The sequence below is a fragment of the Myodes glareolus genome, chromosome 9 (genome assembly GCF_982192425.1).
Source record: "Myodes glareolus chromosome 9, mMyoGla1.1, whole genome shotgun sequence".
Lineage (NCBI taxonomy): Eukaryota > Metazoa > Chordata > Mammalia > Rodentia > Cricetidae > Myodes > Myodes glareolus.
In genome coordinates this window covers 17,366,193-17,383,947 of record NC_142034.1, presented here as the reverse complement: position 1 = coordinate 17,383,947, position 17,755 = coordinate 17,366,193, and the positions used below count along the sequence as shown (strand labels likewise).

Sequence of the window (17,755 nt, the reverse complement as noted above, 5' to 3'; positions counted from 1 at the left end):
GAGAGAAAAGTACTGTTGCTTATAGATAGCATATGTTTTGTTTTGTCTGTTCAAAAGAAATTTATCATTATTTTTACTTATGTGTAACTCTAGGTTAGGATAAATTGGTATCATTTTATGGGAATTGGTGTTATGGAAATTATCTGGCTAATAGCTTAGAATGTTCTTTATTGTTTAAAAGAAGTGCATCCTTAACACAAGCTTAGGAGTAAGCCAGAGGGTCTGAAGATGACTCTGTGCTTAAGAACACTGGCTGCTCTTGTAAAGGACCAGAGTTCGATTTCCATCTCCCACATGGCAGCTCACACACAACTGTCTGTAACTCCAGTTCCAGGAGATCTGATGCCCTCTTCTTACTTACAAGGGCACCAGGCATGTACATGTTACACAGGCATACATGTAGTTAAAACACCCATATGTATAAATCTTTTTTAAAAAGTAAGCCAAGAAAATAGTAGCTGTTATTTTAGAAAAAGAATATTTTATGATACGACAATTCTTGACCTTATAAGCATTTCCTCACCCTATTACCCCCATTCCCCCATATCCCATTCTGGAAACCTAAGGAAACCACTAGTCAGCACTTCTCAACCTGTGGGGTCTTGACCCCTCTGGGGGTCAAATGATCCTTTCAGAGGTGTTGCCTAAGAGCATCAGAAAACACAGATATTTACATTACGAGTCATAACAATAGCAAAATTAGTTATATAGCAGCAACAAAAATAATTTTACAGGTTGGAGGTCAGCACAACATGAGGAACTGTACTAAAGGGTTGCAGCGTTAGGAAGGTTAAGAACCAGTGCTCTAGTATCTTAAGGTATAGTCATTTTTTTTTCTGTCAGTCAACAGTTATTACATAGCCGTCTTGCACCAGAGTATAGAAAATCCTGGACTTAATACCTTTTCTCTCCATTCTTTTCTTCCTTTGTCTTTAATTGAAAGTAAATTTCTTACCCGAAATTAGTACAGACAAACATGGACACAGACAATTATATAAGTATTAATATGTGTTTTTTTTCTTTGTGTGTATGTGTGTGTGTGTGTGTGTACACAGAAACACATCCTATAATCTGTGCCACGTATGCTACTTACATTACATTACAGCTGTGTTAAAAGTTCAGGAACTGTATCTTCCTTTGTTTAAGAGAAAGATGCTTAACCAGTCCCCACCCCATGTTAAGAAGTCTGTCCTTTGACGTGTGTGTAGTGCAGAGCTTATAGGAAACAGCCCCCGTTTTATGTGTTTATATAGGAGAGATGAATATCTGAATAAACTAAAATTCACAGTAAGTATAGTAATAAAAATATCCGTAGTAAACCAAATTTGAGAAACACTTTTTCTCATATAACAGTATTTTTATAACTAGAATGTTTTCTGTCACAAAGTCCTTGTATTAGATTTAAAGATTCTCTAGACAACCCAAGTCGTTTTCTTTCATGAGTCCTGTGGTTATTTGCAGAGGGATATACCTTCCAGTATTACTTGAAAAATTACTTAATGCTGGTGCATGAAACCATTGGCTTAAGAATGATAAAGAAGGGGCTGGAGAGATGGCCCAGTGGTTAAGAGTACTAACTGCTCTTCCAGAGGACCCAGGTTCAATTCCCAGCACCCACATGACAGCTAACAACTGTCTGTGACTCCAGTTCCAGGGGATCTGATACCTTCACACCAATGTACATAAAATAAAGTTAAATAAATTATAAGAAAAAAAAGAATGATAATGAAGGTGTGGAGTGTGTGAGCATGCATGCCACGAATACACACCACAGAACAATAATTAAAATTTAATCCAGACCAGTAGTGTGTTCATGAGTGCTTACCATCTGGAGTCTTGTGTAAAATCCAAGCTGGAAGACTTTCAGTCCACTCTGTAATTAAAATGTCTGTGACTTGGCTCTTTCCACTGACCAGAAGCCAAAAACAGGCCTCTAGCATGCATCACATTATCCCTTCCTGGTATGGAACCTGTTAAAAGGCACGGAGAATTCTTAGATGTCATTTACCTCTTTCCTCTCTCTCTCCCTCTCTCTCCCTCTCTCTCCCTCTCTCTCCCTCTCTCTCCCTCTCTCTCCCTCTCTCTCCCTCCCTCCCTCCCTCCCTCCCTCCCTCCCTCCCTCCGTTCTTATTTCTCCCTTTTTCACTGTAGTGAAATGGAGTACTAGATACAGGTATTCCTGTAGTTGTGGACTAACTGCAGTAGCCCTAGCAAATGTGTTGTTACTTTTTTACTCTTGTATTTTCTTATAGTTGAATCTCAGAGGTTTTATTTTATGTCTTTTTATGCTAAAATGATAGCTGTGTTCTTTGTCCCGGTAATTCAGTATGCATGTAAATAGTGAAATTAAAAACCTTTGAAGTAGATGAATGTGAGAGAGGTAGAAATGGAGAAAATTCACTTCTTTATTCTTAGGATACAGGATGTGTGCTTGGAGTAGGTGGAACTAAGAATGAGTGTTTGTCTATCAAGTTAGCCCTTTCTTCTGCCTTCTTTTTACATTTTCATTAAATAGTTAAAACATTTTGTTAGGTGGGTATTATGACTTATATAACGTGTTGCCAAATATTTCATAAATAATGTAAAAATATGGCTCATATGTTTTTCTTTCCTTAAATTAAACTTATTACGGGTTTTGAGTCTTGTTCACATCTCATCTGAAATTTTAATCAGAGGACTTCTAAATAACCTGGCTCTTAATCATATTGAATATGAAAGCCACATATGCCCTAGAAGCATACGTTGAGCATTTTTGTTCAAATAAGCATGTTATTACTTCATATAATTTGCTGAAATTGTGCCATTGTTTTTCAGGTTAACCTTAGCAGAATACCATGAACAAGAAGAAATCTTCAAACTAAGATTAGGTCATCTTAAGAAAGTAAGTATAATGGAAAACTGTTTTTCAAGAGATGTAATTTCCACTTTACATTTGATATAGAAATGATTTGGCTGTTTGGACAAATAGAATTGTAGCTTTGTATGATGTAAGAATTCTGCATTGCTACTCTTATTTTCTGGCCTTGTAGTCTAGTAGGATTTTTATTTTCAAGTCAATGCAAGCCACTGAGTATGCTTTACCCCAGTGACCTATCTGCTGAAAATGTGTCAATTAATAGAGCTACCCAAGTGACTATCCTTAAAGCAGAAATTAAATATACAGGACTAATATGTCTGAAATTGATGGAAGGACTCCTGTGTTAATCTGAGTAACATCAGCAGCTCTTCTTGCCTAAAATAATTAAAGAGAATATATTCCACCATCCATATTCTAACACCTGAAAGAATTTTTTGGTGATAGTCACTGAGATAGCTTTTCATTGAGGGTCAGAGACATGGTGTCTCTTTTTATTTTTTGTTTTTGCTTTTTTTGTTGTTGTTGTTGTTGTTTGGTTTTGGTCTTTTTTTTTTTTTTTTTGAGACAGTCTTGTTACATAGCCCAGGCTGGCCTTGAACTCAGGATCATCCTGTCTCAGCTTCCTAAATACTGGGATTACAGGAATGGGGCAATGTGTACCTTGTTTATCATTTTCATGTGTGTGATGAGGTGTTTTTTGTTGGTGGTGGGTTAGGGTGCGTGTGTTCATAAGAACCCAAGATTTTAAGGATGCTCGACAAGTGCTTTACCATAGGCTTAACATCTCTAGCTCCAAATTATCATAAATGTAGAATGTAGAATTTTTTTTTTTAAAATCTCTTCTATTGACCAACCCAGGTGCTGATGAAATGGCTTAGCTGTTAAGAGAGCTTGCTGCTCTAGAGGACCTGAGTTTGGTTCCCAGCATGTCTGGCTGCTCATCACTGCCTCTAACTTCGGTTCCAGAGTTCTGACATCCCTGGCTGTCACCTGTACACATGGCATGCATATAGAAAGAAATCCATACACCTAAATGAAAAAACAAAAACTTACAAATTTCAGTAGCCCATACATTATTGGTGAATGCTATTTATGATGATGGTGTTCAATAAGCATCTAATAAATTGTTACTGATGGTGACTTTTTATGTCACATTAGTTTTCATATATAGCACACACGAACATACACTTACATATGAGTTCTTAGATATTAAATTAGTGAAATTTAAGGTATTGAGTATAATTTATACCAAAAGTAGAGAATCAGACTATATACCAGACTTTTATAAGGTTTTTGCAAAGCCTGTATATATATGCATAAAACATTCCTGGAAAGTTCCCAGAGGTTACGTCTGAGGAGTGGGTGATGGAGTAGCAGACTGACTAATCTTTTCAATACAGCGTGTCTTCTGTTTGTTTTTTACAAGTGAAACAGATGTCATTTTTAAATGAAAAGGTAAAGTTCGCTGGATTCTGAGCTTTTTTTTTCCCCCCCCTTTTCAGGAAGAAGCAGAAATCCAGGCAGAGCTGGAAAGGCTAGAAAGGGTTAGAAATCTACATATCAGGGAATTAAAAAGGATACATAATGAAGATAATTCACAGTAAGCAACTTGGGTTATAATGGGCTGGAGGTTGCTGAGTATTTTATGACTTGTATGGTCCAGAGCAACGTTTTCACTTCTAAGTTTGCCAAATGAATCTAAAGTCTATTTAGTTCCTTTTGAACAAAATTATGTTGGTATTAATAAGTAAGCTTATATATGTATCTGTTCAGCATTTTACATGAGTAAAGTTTTACACAGTAGAGCTTGGCAGCTATCAGGGTGGACGGGGTATGGCATATAGACATAGCCTTGGAGCCTTGAGGAGTGGGAAGCATTGGCCACAGTGTTGATGTAGAAGGGTGAAATGACTTCCATTTTCTGAGTAAACTAGTATGTCTCTTAAATTTAGCACAGTAATTATAGACCCACATTCACCTTTGCTCATAAGCCATTTATATTGCTGAAATTCAGAAAAAGTAGCTTACATGTGGGAAATGGCTCTCATCACTGATTAGTTCTTTCCTTGTGTTGCTGAAGCTATAACTTTTTTTTCATGTAGCTACGGCTTGAATATTTTTGTTTGACCATGTGAACCATGACCATTATTCTGTCAAGTGGAAGGTACCAGCACTTACCATTTCTTGTGAACTTTATGTATCAGGAAGGAGTCTAAGTGCCCTTTTGATCTCACACTTAATCCTCATAACAAGTCCATAATCTTGCACATATCAATCAGGAAACGAGTTAGAGAAATGAAATTAATTTGAATAGAAGCCCAAATGAAGAGTCAAATTAATTTAAACTTTCATGTAATAATATTATACAGGCACACTGCTTTCTTAAATACAAAATAAAGGAATTTTAGGATTAATAGGGAGATCGTTTTAATTTTTTTTTTTTTAAGTACTGGAGTTGGAGTGTAAGGCCTCATGCAAACTAGGCATGCAGTCCACTACCAAACTGTATCCCTAGCTGTCTTTGTACTTCTGGTTTTGAGATAGGGTCTCACTATATAGCCCTGGCTGGCCTTGAGCTTTCTTTCATTTTCCCTCTGCCTCCAGAGCACTGAGATTATAGGAAGAATCACTTTTGGGAATACACTGTATCCTAGTTTTAGATTTACCATAGACTTATCTAAAGAGGGAAAAATGAGTTGGGTTGGTTCGTACAAATCTATATGTATTACAAGCACTTGGGAGGCTAAAGCCAGAGTATAATGAGACCCTGTCTCAAAACCAATAAAGGCGGGCCATTATGGTGCATACCTGTTACCCCAGTGCTCGGCAGGCTGAGGCAGGAGGATTGGGATTTCCAGGCCAAAGTATGCCCTGTCTCCAAAAACTCAATTAGCTGGGTATGGTGATACACAACTTTAATCCCTGCGTTTGGGAGCGAGAGGCAAGTAGATCTCTGTGAGTTCAAATCCAGCTTGGTCTACATAGTGAGTTCCAGGCCAACCAGGACTACATAGTAAGAACCTGTCTCAAAATGGGGGGTGGGGAAATTCGCATAAAACACCTGAAATGCTTTATCTTTAAGGCAATATAAAAATACTTTGGAACTTGATATAGTTTTAAAATGGTGAGAAAAGGGAATGGGATCAAAAACGGCCCCAAGTTGAGATGTGGCTACTAAGACAAGAACCAGTATCAGGCTTTAGCAACTTTTACTATTTATTATAATTGCACTGTGAAACTTTGTGCTTATAGTTCGTTGTATTGATATCAGTTGTCAAACTCTCAGCAGTGGCTTTATGTGGAAGACTATATTCTTTGACTTCAGGATATTACATATTCCGTTTCCACAGATTTAAGGATCATCCAACGCTAAATGACAGATATTTGTTGTTACATCTTTTGGGTAGAGGAGGTTTCAGTGAAGTTTACAAGGTAAGTAGAAACAACTGGGTACAAAGAGAGGGTAATACTGATTTGTAGAAATTTTTAATATTAAGGACTGTGTATTTATTTCTGTAGGTTTAAATTCAAAAGTTTTATGACTAAGACCTTTAAGAAAATTGCTTCCAGTAAATTTTGTTCTTAAGACATTTTCACACTTTAGCCCAGACTTTCTCTAAGTTTACAGTATAATTCAGGGTGGCTCCCACTCTTGGCAATTCTCCTGCCTCAGCCGTCCAAGTACAGTACCACGTCATTTTGAAGTGTAGCATCAGTGGCATTAAGGACATTCACAGATGTGTACCTGTCAGCACTGTGGACCATGGCTGTGCCTTTAGGGCAGGGCTGATTAGATTTTCAGTACGCTCTTCATACTTAGTTTTACTGTTAAAGTCTGTGCTGGTAAATCTTACTGACAGGCACATGGCCACCTTTTGTTTTGCAAGTACCATGCTTGAGCTTTGATGACATGGTTATCCTAGCTCCTTAGAAAGAGTTGAAATTAGGGAGGGCATTGCTAGTTTGTTGAAGGTTTTATGTACCTGACTTAGCAACTCACCTGTGTAGTAGCCATTTTGCAAGAAAACTTTCATCTTTTTTCTTTCTTTTTAAATTACTATTCTTTTAAAACAATCTCTCATTTTACATACCAATCCCAGTTCCTACTCCCTTCTGTCCTCCTGCTCCCCCCATCTTCTTCCCACCCTACTCCACTCCCATCCACTCCTCAGAGAGGGTAAGGCTTCCTATGGGGAGTCAAGACAGTCAGGCACCCCACTTTGAGGCAGGACCAAGACCGTCTCCTCTATATCTAGGCTGAGCAAAGCCTTTCTTTTTAAATCAAACATTTAAAAATGAGTTAGCAGCCGAGTAGTGGTGGCACATGCCTTTAACCCCAGCACTTGGGAGGTAGAGGCAGGCAGATCTCTGTGAGTTTGACGCCAGTCTGGTCTACAGAACGAATTCCAGGGCACCCAGGGCACCAGGGCTACACAGAGAAGCCCTGTCTTGAAAAACTAAAAACAAACAAGCAAAACAGTAATTAACTCCTACAAAATAGACGACCGTGCCTTGACCAACGCCTATTACTAGACCTGAGGCTTTTCCGTCCTTGTCAAGAGGCCATGCTAACCTCTCCTTTCATAAACATTGTTCCTCCCACAGATAACTTCTGTTCACAATTTTCTATCCTTTTTGTTGGCTTTGATAAGCATTAGTGCTCTCACAGACTATGTAATATAACCTAGTTTTTAATATCTTGAAGTGGTTTTTAGAGTAAAGCCATAATGGTATGTATATTCTTTAGCATGAGAGAAGTATATTTGTTTCATTTCTGTGAAGCATGTTCTTTCTACTATATACTCATTTTGCTTTAACCTGGGTGACAAGTCCCTTATTTCTAATAACAGCTCTCCCCCCCCCCCCCCCGGTTTGGACATTGCTTTTCTAGAGAAACATTGGGGAGACCTGTGGAACAGTGATGGTTTCTGTTCCTGGTGGGCGTACTGTGCAGCCATGTGTTCATTTGTAAGAACTGATAGAGAAGAATTGCTTGCCCAGTGCTAGGCCCGCCAGCACTGCTGCTCTTCAGGAAAGCCTGTCCCTGTGCACTACTGTTGGGATTCAGATTTTTATTTTACTCAGTACATAGATGTGGCCCTAAATAATAAGATTGGGATTTTTTATTTTGTTTTGTTTTTGTTTCTGTTATTTTAGTAAACACAACATACCGAGTTATGAGATACTTTGTGATGGTCATACCAATGATCATATCCATCTGGGTTGTTTTCTATAGGAAGCCATCAGTGTATATTTCAGGATTTCAAAAGTAGGGAGACAGTGTTGACACATGTGAGCTCCCTAGACTCGGGAGAGACAACCTTGAGAGAAAGGTCCTAGGTGGGGAGAGATGATGTCCAAAGTGAACATTGTTGGGAGGAAGTGTCAGGGCATAGGTTGGCTTCTGCTTTTGGCGTTTGCTTAAGTTTGTCTTATAAATCCCACGGTGCCAGTGTGTCTAGAGACTTGTGAATTATCTAATCACAAGTTTCAAGAGGATGGTTGCAACACTGGAGCAAACAAGACGTGCTGTCATTTGCTGCCGCTTTCATTTCATAATGTGTTTTGTACTTTGTGTTGATCTGTTAAATAAAAGCTTCAAGTTAGTTCCCTGTAAATCTTGTTAGTATTTATGTAAAATATAAAATATTCCTTTTTTTATAGGCATTTGATCTAACAGAGCAAAGATACGTAGCTGTGAAAATTCACCAGTTAAATAAAAACTGGAGAGATGAGAAAAAGGAGAATTACCACAAGTAAGTGATGCTGAAGTGTTTGATTTCTCCACCCATTGATGATAACTATGATTTGTGCATCATGAAAGAGATTTGGATGAATTGTTGTTGGTTTTCTTTCATCTTCCTAATTGTCTCAGCAAGGGAAATATATTCTGCATCTTACCAATGAGAAAACTGTTTGAAAACCGAGACCATTAGAAGCTAAATTTAAATGCAACCATCCCTCAATCTGAAGCCCATATTTCTAACTCCCCTTCTATTGTCTCTAAAGACAGTTATATTAAGCAAGGAAGGCACCAGAAACCATTATTTGTCTTCAGAAAGCCAGTGAGAATGCCCAGTCGTCTGGGAAGGAGACAGTGGGGCTAAAAGGATGGAGTCCTGCTGTGTCTCAGTGGTGCGTGCTTGACTTTAGCCCCGTAGTATGGTGTTCTTTCTTTTCCCTGACTTGTCTGTTTGCCCACCTCAAAATTCTCTGATTTGCCAGGCAAATCAGGGGGGTGGTGGCAAATACCTTTAATCTCAGCACTCAGGAGACAAAGGCAGTTGGATCTCTGTGAGTTCGAGACCAGCCTGGTCTACAGAGTAAGTTCTAGGACTGGCTCAGTAGGTACTGAGAAACCCTGTCTCAAAAAACAAAACAACAAAAAAACAAACCCAAAAACAACAGCGAGCTTTTGTGATTTTCGTGCTCTACTTCCTATGGTTGCCTCTCTTGAGAACATCAGTAAAGTGGTAGTCCTCCTTTGTCCCTAGATTGAAGAGAATAAGGGGGTAGTTTCCTCAGGTTACTACATATGCAGGTTATGTAGTAGCTCAGGTTACTACATAGTTACTGCATATGCAGCTGTGGATTTCTTTGATCCACTAATGTTGGGTTTTGCCATAGTCCCTCTTGAGCTTCTGAATACTGGAGTTCATGGCTCATTTGCTTTGGAAGCTCCAGACTTAATTTGCTTATTAGATTCCCTACTGAGCAGTTTTATCTCCTTGTGGTGGATGTAAGTATTGAATGAGACAGGTCTGTCCCTGAAAGGAGGAGACAAGCCCCTTTGACAGTAACAAATGGTTCTTGTTATGGAGACAGCCTTCGTGTTTTGCTGTTTTTTCTTCATAAGACTTTGGAGCACAAAAAAAAAAAAAAATAAGAATTGAAGAAGCCTTTTTCTTAACTTCTGAGTCTTAAAAGGAAAATCAAGTAGTTTCTCAACAAACAGTTCTTCATGTCTGGACTGGGGCAACTCTTACTTTAGACCTGTTGTACACCAGGGGCCTGCTAGGTCTTTCTGTTCCACACTGATTGGTAGCAGAGCTCAGTGCTGCGTGAGAGAAGTCAACTTTACGGAGAGGGAGGACAAGGGGTGATATATGCCTTGTGCACAGTACCCTACAAGCAGCTGCAGCCCAGATGTTCCCGAGGAGCCAGATACATTATTAAAAGTGCATTCCAGTCACTTGACGTCGGGGATGAATGGCATGTGTTAGTGAATGCCAGGAACACTTCAGAGAAGGAAACTACATGTTCTGGTCAGTTATTAATGAAAATTGTCATTGCTATGTTGAGACTTGTAGGAGTGGTTAAGGGTGTTGAACCAAAACATGCACCTCTACAGGTACCCTATAGGTGTCCTTGAAGCCTGTTCTGTAGCTTACCTGTACAATGGCCTCTGTAAAATAGTTGGTTCTAGGGACCAAGTTTGATCAACCTTGAGAACATAATTTCTGTGTTGGGACCTGTACATATTTTGCCAAGTTGTAGACTCCCAATGTAGCTTTTAGGCTGACCCTAAGAGAACTGCGATATTGGATACCAGAGTGACTTTGGAAGGTCATTCAGCTCATCTGGCCATTTGGAATGGATTAAATCTGAGTCTTGGTCCCTCCTTGGCATTCTTAAGCAGTTTGAGCCCTGGTGGTTATTGATTGAGATGTTCTGTTTCAGTTTTACTTTTACTTCTTTGAGACAGGGTCTCATGACTAGACTAAGCTGCCCTCAAACTTAAAGCGATTTTCCTGCCTCTGTCTCCTGTAAGTGTTAGGACTCCAAACATGTGCTCCCGTGCCCGACCATCTGACTGTCTTTCTCTTATCTCTCTGCTGGAAATAGATCAAGTGAGGGGCTGAGAGATGGCTATGATTCAGAGCACTTACTCTTCCAGAGATCCTGAGTTCAGTTTCCATCACCATATGGGTGGCTTACAACCAACTATAACTCCAGTTCCAGGGCATCTTACGCTTTCCTCTGACCTCTACAAATGCACACACACATGGAACCACCCCACCCCCATGCACAGACTATCATTCATACATCTAAATAAAAATGAGTCAAGGAGAAGGAGATAGACTGATAAACTGACATTGTTTCCTATGTCTAAACTTTGCTAACCAGAGCTGGGTGTGGTCCCTTCTCACTGTTCTCCTCAAGAGGGATAATGGCATCTGAGTGTCTGTGGAGTCCATTGTCAGAGGCCATTTCCCAGCTGACATCCTAAGGAAGGGGTGTTCTTACGACCTCCAGGTACTTGGGAGGAACTCTTCAACACTTCCACCTTTGATTTTGCTAAGTGACAGGAAATCCTGCTTTGAACCTTGTGCTATAAATGTAAGTAGGGACTGGAGGGATGGCTCATCAGTTAAGAGCACTTGTTGATCTTGCAGAGAGCCCAGATTCAGTCCCTAGCACCCACATGGTGGCTCACAAGGTAACTCAATAAGTAAATCTAATTTTTTTAAAAAGTGAATTGGTTAAGTGCCATTAGCATCTCTGAACTTGACATAGATCAAGTATATAACAGATTCTGAAGAATGCTTTGATAATATAACATTAGATTAGCACTGAAGAGGAAATATACCACCATGTTGGTAATATCACCTTACCTAGTAAAGTCTTATAAATTGTTCTTCCATTGGGGAGGTAGTTCCCACTTTTGTTTGGAGTAAGATCATTTATTTGACTCAGAAGAATCTTGAAGAAAATAAAACCTTATTTTGTTGAGTTTTGAGATATATTCCTGTCTTTCCATTTTGGAATTGAGGGAGGGTGATTGAAGCAGGGTCTTATGTAACCCAGGCTAGGCTTTTACTGGATATGCAGCTGAGGATGACCTTCAACTTCTCTTGCTTCCACTTCCCAAGTAAGAATATAATTTTACACAATCACACCCAATTCCTTTCCTTCTTCTATAAGCAAAATATGAACTTGCTATATTATTCTTGCCATATGAACATGACAGATGACTAGATTTCTTTGGTTTGTGTAGGAGTGGGTGAGAAGGACTTGGGATGGTGGTGGGCGTGTGCACATTCATATGGGAGCCAAGCAGTAGACATCAAGTGTCTTCCCAGTCACTGTCCATCTTAGGGCTTGGTGTTTTTTTATCCAAAAAAATCTTAAAATTATGATTGTGAGGGTTTACATGCACACATTTAACATGACATGATGTGAAAGGTTATAAAACAGGCCTTGGGAATCATTTCTCCCCAACCATGTAGACTATAGAGACAGAACTCAAGATTACCAGGTAGCAAGTGCTTTTAGTGTTGAGCCATTTCACCACGTATTCCCCCCCTCCCCCCCGACAGTGTATTCACTGTATCTGGAGTTTTTGGACTACTGGCTTGTCCACCCTGCCAAGTTCTCCATATCTCTATCCCCCAGCACTGAGGCTCTGTGTGCTGTGTCTGACTTTGTTTCATAGGTACTGGAGGGTCCTAACCTGGGTACTTGAGCCTGCACAACAGACACTTTATCCACAGAATCATTTCTTCTTCCCTGCTAGATTTCTTTAATTTCCCAAAACATAATAAAAATTTACAATAGGAAAAATTACATATAAAACAATCTGTAAATATAATATATATCTGAATTCATGAACTCTTATTTGATACTCTTCAAAATTTCTAATATAAAAGCAAGCATTCCAGAAATCTAAATTTGCATCATTCTTTAAGAAGACAAAAGATACACTTTAGTGTATAAATTTCTTCTGATTTCTTGTTTAAAGTCCTTTAATCTATTGGATGCTAAATAGAATATTGAGTATGAAGGACACAAGTTAGTCGTGCCTTATTGAAAGACAAGCAATAGCCTGTGAGCCTGGCAGACTCTGGGTTGGGGCTGTTGTTTTAGGTGCTTCTGGAGTTAGTGAGAACTCAGGGTTATTTGTTGAACACAGCATCTCATTCTGTATCCCAGATGATCTTGAACTCATGGCATTCCTCCTGCCTCATGGCATTCCTCCTGCGTGCTGCTATGATGTGGTTCACTACCACACTTGGCTGAGATGATAAGGACTGTGAATGACGCTTTTCTTTCATTCTTAACTTTCTCTGCCATTCATTTCCTTGGTTTTCTGTACACTTACGAAGAAATTAGTCTATCTATACTTTGAAATTACTAAATGGAAAAGTTTTCAAAGAGGCACATAATTATTGTTTAAAAGTATGCTCAACCAGAAATTATTTGAACAGTGATCTCTTTAGTTCACAGATTTTTAAGTTTGGTTTTTTTGTGTGTTTTAATAAACATTTTGCCAAAGGTAATATTGCATTGAATCTTGAGTGGAGCTATTTTGGTGAAGTGGGGTTTGAGCCAAGGAGGTGTGTGTTCAGTGCCCATAGGAACACATCTCTATACTTCTCATTTGTGATTGGAAAGCCAGAGTTCAGGGAGCTAGGTCTCCAGTTCCTTACATAGTGTGTGTCTGCTACTCTTTTGCCTTGGTATGGGCCTGTCATTTCCTTGTATAGGAGACAAAATGATGAAATGAAGCATTAGAAACAGCAGTGGGGCCAAAAATAGCACCTTGAAATTAGCCCAAAGTTTCCATTTGGGAAAAACCTTTCATAATTACTTGGAGGCTTCTGTTCCTCTCTCTTTTTCCTTTATTTCCCCAGCTTTTAAATTTTAATTTAATTTTTTTTTCTTTGAGACAGGGTTTCTCTGTAGCTTTGAAGCCTATCCTGGATATAGCTCTTGTATACCAGACTGGCCTCGAACTCACAGAGATCTGCTTGCCTCTGCCTCTCTAGTGTTGGTATTAAAGGTGTGCGCAACCACTGCCTGGCTTAAATTTTAATTTAATTTTTTTTAAGTTAAGTGCTTAATATATGCCTTTTGGTATCAGAACATACCAGCTTCAGAAACCATCTCTGTTTTGTTTTTGTTTTCATTTAGTCTATAGAAAATTTCTCTTTTCTGACTTTTGCCTTAAAACATCTCAAATGGTACTAAATTACTTAAAGTAGTTTCTAGTTACTATCTCTCTAACTAAGAACAACTTTTTACAACTCTTTGGTATATATGTAATATAACCATATTCGTGTTTGTGTCTGTGTCAGTATTCTTTGTGTATGTGGTCTGTTTGTCTGTATATGCATGCATGCCTCTTACATGTGTTCTTGTGCATATAGATGTATATGCATGTGTGTGAACCTACATGTGAAGACTAGAAAATAGCCTCATGTGTTTCCCAGGAGCCATCACTTTGGTCTTTCGTTTGACCTCAAACTCAATGAAGTAGACTAGACTGATTGACCAGAAAACCCCAGGGACCAACCTGCCTGTTTCTCCAGCAGTAGGGTCGCTGCCATGTGTCTTCACACCCAGTTTTTTTGAGCTTGGGTTTTTCTTACTAGCAAGGCAAGTTGACTAAGCTATCTCCCCCATTATGTGGCTGATACATATTTCACATGTTATATACAGTACAGTTTGTTCATAGCTTTATTACTTTAAACTAGAAAGGTACTCTTTTTCTTTTTCTTTTCTTTTCTTTCTTTCTTTCTTTTTTTTTTTTTTTTGAGACAAGGTTTCTCGGTGTATCTCTGACTGTCCTGGCACTCCGTAGACCAGGCTACCTCGAACTCACAGAGATCTGCCTGCCCCTGCCTCCCGGTGGCATATGCCACCACCACCCAGCTGAAAGATGCTTTTTAAAGCTTCTTCTTTTATTCCATTTATTTAAGTTCTTATTCACTTGTCTGTCTGTCTGTCTATCATCTATCTATCTATCTATCTATCTATCTATCTATCTATCTATCTATCTATCTATCTATCTAGGGTGTGTGTGCTACAGCACTGTGAGGTTAAAGGACAACTTTTGGAAGTCAGTTCTCTCCTCCCACCATGTGGGTCTCAGGGAGTGAACTCAGATTGTCAGGCTGGAAGAACCTTTATCTGCAGAGCATGTAGTGACCTCAGAAAGAGTTTTTGTTGTTGTTTTAAGTGAAACCATTTGTGGTGGTGCATTCTTATAATGGCAACACTTAAGAGATAGATCAGGAGGATTGCAGCAAGTTGAGGCTAGTCTGTCCTCTATAGTAAGTTCAGGCCAACAAGGGCTACGTAGTTAAAGCCTTATCTCAGAAAATGAGAAATCAAAAATATTAATATGATCATCCATGAGTATGTGAAGAGGATATGTTCTAGAACCTCCACAGGTACCAGAATCTTCAGATAATATGTAAAATGACATACCACACTTAAACATAAATACTGTGTAAATACTGAAAAATCTGTACATACCTAATACATTTTTAAGTAGTGAAATTCAAAAATAAAATAACTGCTAGTTGATTTATCGTTTAACCCATTAATTCAAGTAGTTTACAAACTTAGTTTGACCCCAGGTTATCAACATGCAGGTAGGAAATATCTTGTTTTGTTTTTCTTGTGTGTGTGTGCGTGTGCATGCACGAGGGCACATGCCTGTGCACATGGGTGGTGTGCATATGACTGTGTGCATGTGAAAGCCTAAAGTTGATCTCAGTAATTATCTTCCATCATTCTTCACCTTATGAGATAGGATCTTAGTCACACCCAGAACTTGTGGTCTGGCTAGTGTTCTTGCCAGCTTGCTTTAGAGATTCTATGTGTCCATCTTCTGAGGCTGGTGTCCAGATGGGTATGTGGTACTGGAATTCATACTCTGGTCCTCATACTTGTAAAGCAGGCAGGCACTTAGTAAAGCAGGCAGGCACTTAGTAAAGCAGGCAGGCACTTAGCCAGTTAGTCATTTCCCCAGCCCCTGGAAGCTCACTTTGGAAGAGAGGAAAAGACTGATTTTTAGTACTTGAGGATTAACATGAAAGACGTGTGGTTGCCACAGAAGGGTCTTGAAAGAGATCGGCATCCATTCATTTAAAAAATATTGGAGCACCTACTATTTGCTCAGTGACTAGATAGAGAACATTAAAGAAAATAGAATGCACAAAAAGAGTAAGTAGGTGATATGACCAGATGGATCTAAATGGAACAGACAAATGAACATGTCGAAATGGGAAATGGTAGAGAAATTAGGATGAGTTCTAAAAAGCAGGCCAAGTGCTTTCTTGTTACATTTCTTTTCTGTTTACAGGCATGCGTGTAGGGAATACCGGATTCACAAAGAGCTGGATCATCCCAGAATAGTGAAGCTGTACGATTACTTTTCATTGGATACTGACTCGTAAGTCCTATACCATTTTTCCTTACCTTATTTTCTTGATGTATTAAGTCCTCATGGAAAGGAGCTTAAATCTGGACCTGGGAAATGCTCTCTAAGTCAACTAAATTTATTAATTTACAGTCAATAAGATATATCATATATCTTTTTTAAAGGCTTATTTATTTATGTATATGAGTGTTCTAGCTACATGTATGCTTTTATGCCATAAGAGCACACCAGATCCCATTGTAGGTGGTTGTAAGCCACCATGCGGTTGCTGGGAATTGAACTCAGGACCTCTGGAAGAGCAGTCAGTGCCCTTAGCCACGGAGCCACCTCTCCAGCCCCAATTTACAGTCAAATAATCATACATTATTTAGATTTGGGTCAGCCAGACATCTGTTGGCTAAAGGACAGGACCCTGTATGCTAGTAAACATTTTACAATTAGCTTGATAGGGAGATAAGGTTCATTGTCCATATCTATGTCATAAGCACTTCCACTATGTGCAATTTTAAGGTACCAACTTAAAATAGACTTTATTCTAATTTATATACCATGTGATTCACCCATGTAAAGTACACAGTTGAGTGGGTTTTCACGTGTGTCATGGATATACACAGCCATTATCCAAGATCATTTTAGGACATTTTTATTCTTAGAAGAAAGCTGAACCTTTTTACTGTCACTTCTCCATTTTACTTTCCCTCTATTTAAGCGGTTCTCTCTGTCACCTTTAGGTGTCCTGTTCTAGACTCTTTCTGAGTGGAATCATGGATGTGGTCTTTGTGACTTATTAAAGTCCACACTTTATATTTGTGTGTCAGTGGTTCATCCCTTCTTACAGCCAGATTACATTCTGTTGTATGGATTTATCACACTTTGTTTAGTCTTAGAAACATTAGCTTCCAGCTTACAAAATTCCTAAAAATGTAGCAGTCAGTCTTTAGGCATTGGTGCTAACATGCCACTAGCAGGTCTAACACGTGTAAACTGTTGGAGAGAATTCTGCCTCACTATAAAGACTGATGGATCCCATGAGCCTTAAGTACAACAGTGTCTTGTTACCCTAAAACAAGGATTAATGTGATACATGTAAAGACAGCCCATGCTGCAGGTTGGAATGCAGGTTCATGGGCATTTAAAAATTGGAATTTAGATTTTAGGATTGGGAGGGGCATTAGCGCTCAGCCTTCTTGATGTGTAGACCAATTGTTGAATATCAGAAAAATGAAATTACTCATGAGAGACCTTTGGTACTCTTGATAATCCTTTATGTAATATACAGGTCAGAGCCTTTGCACTTATTCAGGTTTACAGATATTTCAGCATTTGGAACTTTTTCAGGCCCGAGTCAGGAGAACGTAAGATACCTCAGGTCTGACCTTCAGGTGTTCTCTCAGTCTCCCAAGGCAGTGTCCAGGAGTTTTGGTCTGTTCACCTAGAAACTCTCTCAGACAGCCAGCCCATGTGTAGAGATATATCCAGGAAATTCCATGTTCCCTGTGGAAACAATACTTGTCCTTTCTCCTGTATGCTCAAACTTTTCCCTTCTCATTAAGGAGCCTTTGCATACTATAATCCTGTTGTGTGTCGTAGGTAGAGCTCAGAAAAATAGTGTACTTAGATACCAAGGGTGAGAGCCCTGGTCGAGTCTCCACTCTGCTGTTACTATTTTGCTTTCAATAGATTCCTTGAATACTAAGTAGATAGACTCTCCTATGAAGAATAAATAC

At 39.0% G+C, this 17,755-nt stretch overlaps 1 protein-coding gene and 1 non-coding gene across 6 annotated transcripts in view; one reads left to right on the top strand and one right to left on the bottom strand.

Annotated features, from left to right (window-relative positions):
• Tlk2 (tousled like kinase 2) overlaps nt 1–17,755 on the top strand; it is a 103,661-nt gene that overhangs the window by 71,726 nt on the left and 14,180 nt on the right. For all 5 annotated transcript variants that reach the window (XM_085695926.2, XM_048445950.3, XM_048445949.3 and 2 more), the window contains 5 exons: nt 2,815–2,881; nt 4,360–4,457; nt 6,208–6,289; nt 8,522–8,613; nt 15,951–16,040. In XM_085695926.2, the coding sequence (XP_085552052.1) occupies nt 2,815–2,881; nt 4,360–4,457; nt 6,208–6,289; nt 8,522–8,613; nt 15,951–16,040 (429 nt within the window). The remainder of the gene's footprint in view (nt 1–2,814; nt 2,882–4,359; nt 4,458–6,207; nt 6,290–8,521; nt 8,614–15,950; nt 16,041–17,755) is intronic.
• Nucleotides 7,329–7,448, bottom strand: LOC125408108 (U6atac minor spliceosomal RNA). The gene has a single exon (XR_015003935.1). It is a non-coding gene; the product is annotated as a U6atac minor spliceosomal RNA (small nuclear RNA).